Below are 8,509 nucleotides of genomic sequence, written 5' to 3'. Positions count from 1 at the left end.
AGTACGAAGGGACGCGTAGTAAAGTACGCAGGCTTAGAGGGAGACAGAACACACTAAATTAAATAACCTAGCAAAAGATTCGAAATGTTATGTAAAACGACACAGAGAGTCAGTCAACACACAATTAACGCATTGCCTGGTCGATTACGTATTTCAAAGATTGCAAAGTTAGAATTTAAGTGTGAAAATTCCAAAGAAAGACAAAACATTATCGTCTAACATATTGAGTCGTCCATAATACATCTTTGATATACGCGTATGAAATGGCACGCGTCATTTAGAAGTGATTATCGAAGATTTATATAGGCGCTGCGGTGGCCAGGAGATGTTAACTACCTCGCCTGGTGTACAGGAGGTCGTGGGGTTCGATCCCGACCCTGACGCCTGCTGCTGTCTATTTGGAGTTTGCGTGTCTCTCTCTCTCATCATCATCACGGTGGCTAGGAGATGTTGACTACCTCGCCTGGTATACAGGAGGTCGTGGGTTCGATCCCGATCCTGACGCCTACTTTACATTTGGAGTTTGCGTGTCTCTCTCATCATCATCATCACGGTGGCTAGGAGATGTTAACCACCTCGCCTGGTGTACAGGAGGTCGGTGGTTTGATCCGACCCTGACGCCTGCTGCTGTATATTTGGAGCTTGTGTGTCTCTCTCTCACTCATCATCACGGTGGCTAGGAGATGTTACCTACCTCGCCTGGTATACAGGAGGTCGTGGGTTCGATCCCGACCCGACGCCTGCTGCTGTATATTTGGAGTTTGCGTGTCTCTCTCTCTCATCATCACTCCGGTGGCTCGGAGATGTTGACTACCTCGCCTGGTATACAGGAGGTCGTGGGTTCGATCCCGATCCTGACGCCTACTTTACATTTGGAGTTTGCGTGTCTCTCTCATCATCATCATCACGGGGCTAGGAGATGTTAACCACCTCGCCTGGTTGTACAGGAGGTCTGTGGTTGATCCCGACCCTGACGCCTGCTGCTGTATATTTGGGCTTGTGTGTCTCTCTCTCTCATCATCATCACGGTGGCTAGAGATGTAACTACCTCGCTGGTGTACAGGAGGTCGTGGGTTCGATCCCGACCCTGACGTCTGCTGCTGTATATTTGCAGTTTGCGTGTCTCTCTCATCATCATCACGGTGGCTAGGAGATGTTAACTACCTCGCCTGGTATACAGGAGGTCGTGGGTTCGATCCCGATCCTGACGCCTGCTGCTGTATATTTGGAGTTTGCGTGTCTCTCTCTCTCTCATCATCATCACGGTGGCTAGGAGATGTTAACTACCTCACCTGGTATACAGGAGGTCGTGGGTTCGATCCCGACCCTGACAATCTGCTGTTGTATATTTGGAGTTTGCGTGTCTCTCTCATCATCATCATCACGTTGGCTAGGAGATGTTAACTACCTCGCCTGGTATACAGGAGATCGTGGGTTCGCTCGAGACCTGACTGTCCCCTGATGATGCCGGTTGCAATGACTGGCTAAGCGACGCGCTCAAGTTGTAACCGTTGTGGATTTGACTCTCCGGCATCGCCGGTGTGCTGTCCTCGTATCGAATCGGCACGTTATGTTCACGAGACTGACGAGGAACGCAGCGACGGAGAGGCGAGCGCGGCCGTCGCCACGGACGTCGAGATGCCAGATGACGACGCGACCAGGAGCCGGGGAGACAGAGCAGCTCGCGGCGGCGCGGAGACGGCCCCGGGACGCCGCGAGGGGAACGGGTCAGCGAGGTATGAACGCCGCCGTTGAAACACAACAACGCGTGACGATAACAGAAATATAATGACGTCGATTTACCCAGGAAAGCAGCCTCGGGGTGTCGATAAATTAGGGGGGGGGGTGGTGGGGTCACAAGACATACCCTTAGGTTTTATCGGTGAAGTCACGTCGGTAAAAAAATAATAAATGATGCAGTAGTAATTTAGCTGTGACGGTCCCACCTGATGACGGAGACTTGTGTTGCCTCCGAAAACGTCGTGATTTATTATTTGTTTCCATATTCTTAGGATTTTTCGGTAAAGTCACCGTGTAGGTAAAAATTTATAAAGCAAATAAATAAAATAAACTCACGACGTTTCGGAGGCAACACAAGCTTCCGTCTTCAGGTGGAACCGTCAGCAGCCACGACAGCCGTATCAAGCAAATGAGAGATCACAAGAGCCACCACTTTTATATTTTTTTACCTACCTGGTGACTTTACCGAAAAACCTAAGAATATGAATCCTTGCAGTCACGAAAGCTTCAAATCCAGAATTATTTTATTTCCATCACTACTTTGAGCAATTTTATTTTTTACCTACGTGACTTTACCGAAAAAATAAGTATAACCGTAAAAACTAAGTTTTTCACTCTAAATCCTTTATATGCGTGGCGGCTAGAGTCCTCTCGTCCTCTGGCTTGAGATGGCTGCCACCTATGGGTCAGATGATTGTCTGCCATATTAAGCAATTGGTAATTAATATTTAATTTGTTTTCCCTAAACAGTGTAAAATTTTGGAAAAAAAATTTCACGAACATTAATTGTCACGCACAACGAGTCTGTGTGCAAAATGTCAGCTCGATTGGATCACGGGAAGTGGGTTAAAAAACGACCGAAAGGTTTGCACGGTCGTAAGCAAGCAAGCAAGCACGCAAGCAAGCGAACTTAATATAAAGGATTAAAAAACCCTAAGAATACCGTCGCGTGAATATTTGTGTTTTGCGCTTAAGTTTGGCCAAACGTCGGTTCGACCGTCACATTGACCCCGGCCCCTGCGGGTGGGAGAGTTGCTGCCCCCTTACCGTGTGGGTCAGAGGTCAATTGAAAGGATCTCAGAGGTAGCTCTGTGACATCCACTTTCCGTCGATCGCCGTCGAACACGAAGCGTTGCTCTGCTCGGGGATCTATCCGGACAGACACCCCTCGTGCGGTGCGATCGATAGCACGATCAAGATGCAATTGGGGTCTCTGTGTGATGAGTCTGTGGGTCTCTGTGTGGTGAGTCTGTGGGTCTCTGTGTGGTGAGTCTGTGGGTCTCTGTGTGGTGAGTCTGTGGGTCTGTGTGGTGAGTCTGTGGGTCTCTGTGTGGTGAGTCTGTGGGTCTCTGTGTGGTGAGTCTGTGGGTCTTGTGTGGTGAGTCTGTGGGTCTCTGTGTGGTGAGTCTGTGGGTTTGTGTGGTGAGTCTGTGGGTCTCTGTGTGATGAGTCTGTGGTCTCTGTGTGGTGAGTCTGTGGGTCTCTGTGTGGTGAGTCTGTGGGTTCTGTGTGGTGAGTCTGTGGGTCTCTGTGTGGTGAGTCTGTGGGTCTCTTGTGATGAGTCTGTGGGTCTCTGTGTGTGAGTCTGTGGGTCTCTGTGTGGTGAGTCTGTGGGTCTCTGTGTGGTGAGTCTGTGGGTCTCTGTGGTGAGTCTGTGGGTCTCTGTGTGGTGAGTCTGTGGGTCTCTGTGTGGTGAGTATGTGGGTCTCTGTGTGGTGAGTCTGTGGGTCTCTGTGTGGTGAGTCTGTGGGTCTCTGTGTGTGAGTCTGTGGGTCTCTGTGTGGTGAGTCTGTGGGTTTGTGTGAGTCTGTGGGTCTCTGTGTGGTGAGTCTGTGGGTCTCTGTGTGGTGAGTCTGTGGGTCTCTGTGTGGTGAGTCTGTGGTCTCTGTGTGGTGAGTCTGTGGGTCTCTGTGTGGTGAGTCTGTGGGTCTCTGTGTGGTGAGTCTGTGGGTCTCTGTGTGGTGATATGTGGGTCTCTGTGTGGTGAGTCTGTGGTCTCTGTGTGGTGAGTCTGTGGGTCTCTGTGTGGTGAGTCTGTGGGTCTCTGTGTGGTGAGTCTGTGGGTCTCTGTGTGAGTCTATGGGTCTCTGTGTGGTGAGTCTGTGGGTCTCTGTGTGAGTCTGTGGGTCTCTGTGTGGTGAGTCTGTGGGTCTCTGTGTTGAGTCTGTGGGTCTCTGTGTGAGTCTGTGGTCTCTGTGTGGTGAGTCTGTGGGTCTCTGTGTGGTGAGTCTGTGGGTCTCTGTGTGGTGAGTCTATGGGTCTCTGTGGTGAGTCTGTGGGTCTCTGTGTGATGAGTCTGTGGGTCTCTGTGTGGTGAGTCTGTGGGTCTCTGTGGTGAGTCTATGGGTCTCTGTGTGGTGAGTCTGTGGGTCTCTGTGTGGTGAGTCTGTGGGTCTCTTGTGGTGAGTCTGTGGGTCTCTGTGTGGAGAGTCTATGGGTCTCTGTGTGTGAGTCTATGGGTCTCTGTGTGAGTCTGTGGGTCTCTGTGTGAGTCTGTGGGTCTCTGTGTGGTGAGTCTGTGGGTCTCTGTGTGGTGAGTCTGTGGGTCTCTGTGTGGGAGTCTGTGGGTCTCTGTGTGGTGAGTCTGTGGGTCTCTGTGTGGTGAGTCTGTGGGTCTCTGTGTGGTGAGTCTGTGGGTCTCTGTGTGGTGAGTCTATGGGTCTCTGTGTGTGAGTCTGTGGGTCTCTGTGTGGTGAGTCTATGGGTCTCTGTGTGGTGAGTCTGTGGTCTCTGTGTGGTGAGTCTGTGGGTCTCTGTGTGGTGAGTCTGTGGGTCTCTGTGTGATGATTCTATGGGTCTCTGTGTGGTGAGTCTGTGGGTCTCTGTGTGGTGAGTCTGTGGGTCTCTGTGTGATGATCTGTGGGTCTCTGTGTGGTGAGTCTGTGGGTCTCTGTGTGGTGAGTCTGTGGGTCTCTGTGTGGTGAGTCTGTGGGTCTCTGTGGTGAGTCTGTGGGTCTCTGTGTGATGAGTCTGTGGGTCTTTGTGAGTCTGTGGGTCTCTGTGTGGTGAGTCTGTGGGTCTCTGTGTGGAGTCTGTGGGTCTCTGTGTGGTGAGTCTGTGGGTCTCTGTGTGATGAGTCTGTGGGTCTCTGTGTGGTGAGTCTGTGGGTCTCTGTGTGTGAGTCTGTGGGTCTCTGTGTGATGAGTCTATGGGTCTCTGTGTGGTGAGTCTGTGGGTCTCTGTGTGGTGAGTCTGTGGGTCTCTGTGTGGTGAGTCTGTGGGTCTCTGTGTGGTGAGTCTGTGGGTCTCTGTGTGATGAGTCTGTGGGTCTCTGTGTGGTGAGTCTGTGGGTCTCTGTGTGGTGAGTCTATGGGTCTCTGTGTGGTGAGTCTGTGGGTCTCTGTGTGATGAGTCTGTGGGTCTCTGTGTGGTGAGTCTGTGGTCTGTGTGGTGAGTCTGTGGTCTCTGTGTGGTGAGTCTGTGGGTCTCTGTGTGGTGAGTCTGTGGGTCTCTGTGTGGTGAGTCTGTGGGTCTCTGTGTGTGAGTCTATGGGTCTCTGTGTGGTGAGTCTGTGGGTCTCTGTGTGATGAGTCTGTGGTCTCTGTGTGTGAGTCTGTGGTCTCTGTGTGGTGAGTCTGGGTCTCTGTGTGGTGAGTCTGTGGGTCTCTGTGTTGAGTCTGTGGGTCTCTGTGTGGTGAGTCTGTGGGTCTCTGTGTGGAGTCTGTGGGTCTCTGTGTGGTGAGTCTGTGGGTCTCTGTGGGGTGAGTCTGTGGGTCTCTGTGTGGTGAGTCTGTGGTCTCTGTGTGGTGAGTCTGTGGGTCTCTGTGTGGGTGAGTCTGTGGGTCTCTGTGGGGTGATCTGAGTCTGTGGTGAGTCTGTGGGTCTCTATGTGATGAGTCTGGGTCTCTATAAGATGAGTCTATGGGTCTCTGTGATGAGTCTATGGGTCTCTGTGTGATGAGACTATGGGTCTCTGTGTGGTGAGTCTGCGGGTCTCTGTGTGATGAGTCTGGGTCTCTATAAGATGAGTCTGTGGGTCTCTGTGTGATGAGTCTATGGGTCTCTGTGTGGTGAGTCTATGGGTCTCTGTATGATGAGTCTATGGGTCTCTGTGTGGTGAGTCTATGGGTCTCTGTGTGATGAGTCTGTGGGTATCTGTGTGGTGAGTCTGTGGGTCTCTGTGTGGTGAGTCTATGGGTCTCTGTGTGATGAGTCTGTGGGTCTCTGTGTGGTGAGTCTGTGGGTCTCTGTGTGATGCGTCTGTGGGTTTCTGTGTGGTGAGTCTATGGGTCTCTGTGTGGTGAGTCTGTGGGTCTCTGTGTGGTGAGTCTATGGGTCTCTGTGTGGTGAGTCTATGGGTCTCTGTGTGGTGAGTCTGTGGGTCTCTGTGTGGTGAGTCTGTGGGTCTATGTGTGGTGAGTCTGTGGGTCTCTATGTGATGAGTCTGGGTCTCTATAAGATGAGTCTATGGGTCTCTGTGATGAGTCTATGGGTCTCTGTGTGATGAGACTATGGGTCTCTGTGTGGTGAGTCTGCGGGTCTCTGTGTGATGAGTCTGGGTCTCTATAAGATGAGTCTGTGGGTCTCTGTGTGATGAGTCTATGGGTCTCTGTGTGGTGAGTCTATGGGTCTCTGTATGATGAGTCTATGGGTCTCTGTGTGGTGAGTCTATGGGTTCTCTGTGTGATGAGTCTGTGGGTCTCTGTGTGGTGAGTCTGTGGGTCTCTGTGTGGTGAGTCTATGGGTCTCTGTGTGATGAGTCTGTGGGTCTCTGTGTGGTGAGTCTGTGGGTCTCTGTGTGATGCGTCTGTGGGTTTCTGTGTGGTGAGTCTATGGGTCTCTGTGTGGTGAGTCTGTGGGTCTCTGTGTGGTGAGTCTATGGGTCTCTGTGTGGTGAGTCTATGGGTCTCTGTGTGGTGAGTCTGTGGGTCTCTGTGTGGTGAGTCTGTGGGTCTATGTGTGGTGAGTCTGTGGGTCTCTATGTGATGAGTCTGGGTCTCTATAAGATGAGTCTATGGGTCTCTGTGATGAGTCTATGGGTCTCTGTGTGATGAGTCTATGGGTCTCTGTGTGGTGAGTCTGCGGGTCTCTGTGTGATGAGTCTGGGTCTCTATAAGATGAGTCTGTGGGTCTCTGTGTGATGAGTCTATGGGTCTCTGTGTGGTGAGTCTATGGGTCTCTGTATGATGAGTCTATGGGTCTCTGTGTGGTGAGTCTATGGGTCTCTGTGTGATGAGTCTGTGGGTCTCTGTGTGGTGAGTCTGTGGGTCTCTGTGTGGTGAGTCTATGGGTCTCTGTGTGATGAGTCTGTGGGTCTCTGTGTGGTGAGTCTATGGGTCTCTGTGTGATGCGTCTGTGGGTTTCTGTGTGGTGAGTCTATGGGTCTCTGTGTGGTGAGTCTGTGGGTCTCTGTGTGGTGAGTCTGTGGGTCTATGTGTGGTGAGTCTGTGGGTATCTATGTGATGAGTCTGGGTCTCTATAAGATGAGTCTATGGGTCTCTGTGATGAGTTTATGGGTCTCTGTGTGATGAGTCTATGGGTCTCTGTGTGGTGAGTCTGCGGGTCTCTGTGTGATGAGTCTGGGTCTCTATAAGATGAGTCTGTGGGTCTCTGTGTGATGAGTCTATGGGTCTCTGTGTGGTGAGTCTATGGGTCTCTGTGTGAGTGAGTCTATGGGAAGTAGGAATGTAGCAGCAGCAGCAGGAACATAACCAGCCACAATGCCCCACAGGGGATCCACTTGGTGACTGACAGTATATCCACAGAACAGCGTTCATGACGCACCGTGGACCTTATTGGCGAACGATTGTGACCCACACTCGCAACCACACACACCACGCGCGCGCTCTGCAGCGGAAGCGAGCAGGTTCTACAAGCGGCTCTTCCGCAAGATCAGGAGGAGTCCGCGAGGCACGAGGAGTCCACGAGGCAAGGGGACACCGCGGGGGAAACTCAACCTCCACTCGACTTGCAAGAGCCCGGTGAGTTTTATTTGGGTTATTGGTGACCTGAGCGCAGAGGTCGCAACCGGGTACCCGATACCCGTACCCTACCCGATACCCGGCTACCCTACCCGATACCCTACCCGATACCCGTACCCTACCAGATACCCGGCTACCCTACCCGATACCCGTACCCTACCCGATACCCGGCTACCCTACCCGATACCCTACCCGATACCCGTACCCTACCAGATACCCGTACTCTACCCGATACCCGTACCCTACCCGATACCCGTACTCTACCCGATACCCGTACCCTACTCGATACCCGTACCCTACCCGATACCCGTACTCTACCGATACCCGTACCTACCCTTCTTACCCGTACCCTACCCGATACCCCGTACCTCTACCCGATACCCGTCACCCTACCCGATACCGTACTCTACCCGATACCCGTTACCCTATCTCGATACCGGCCTACCCCCTACCCGATACCCGTACCTCTACCCGATACCCGTACCCTCCCCGATACCCGTACCTCTACCGATACCGTACCCTACCCGATACCCGTACCCCTACCCCGATTACCCGTCCTCTCCCGATACCCGTACCCTACCTCGATACCGTACCCTAACCCGATCCCCCTACCCGTACCCGTACCCTACCCCGATACCCTACCCCTACCCGATCAGTCCCGTACCACCGATACCCGTACCTCTACCCGATACCCGTACCCGTGACCCGCTACCCGTACCCTAACCCGATACCCGTACCCTACCCGATACCCGTACCCTACCCGATACCGACCCTACCCGCATACCCGTAACCCTACCCGATAACCGTACCCTACCGATACCCGTACCTACCCGATACCCGTACCCTAC

General features: G+C 52.5%; 1 protein-coding gene across 1 annotated transcript in view; it reads left to right on the top strand.

Moving 5' to 3' along the window:
• LOC133362840 (dentin sialophosphoprotein-like) overlaps positions 1-8,509 on the top strand; it is a 39,427-nt gene that overhangs the window by 7,026 nt on the left and 23,892 nt on the right. The window contains exons 2-3 of the mRNA XM_061581782.1: positions 1,582-1,736; positions 7,534-7,661. Coding sequence (XP_061437766.1) covers positions 1,582-1,736; positions 7,534-7,661 — 283 coding nt within the window. The remainder of the gene's footprint in view (positions 1-1,581; positions 1,737-7,533; positions 7,662-8,509) is intronic.

Source organism: Lethenteron reissneri, unplaced genomic scaffold, assembly GCF_015708825.2.
Source record: "Lethenteron reissneri isolate LAM-NWPU_2019-01 unplaced genomic scaffold, ASM1570882v1 scaffold_1630, whole genome shotgun sequence".
Lineage (NCBI taxonomy): Eukaryota > Metazoa > Chordata > Hyperoartia > Petromyzontiformes > Petromyzontidae > Lethenteron > Lethenteron reissneri.
The sequence above is the reverse complement of the archived record's forward strand: the minus strand, read 5'-3'. Positions and strand labels throughout refer to the sequence as shown.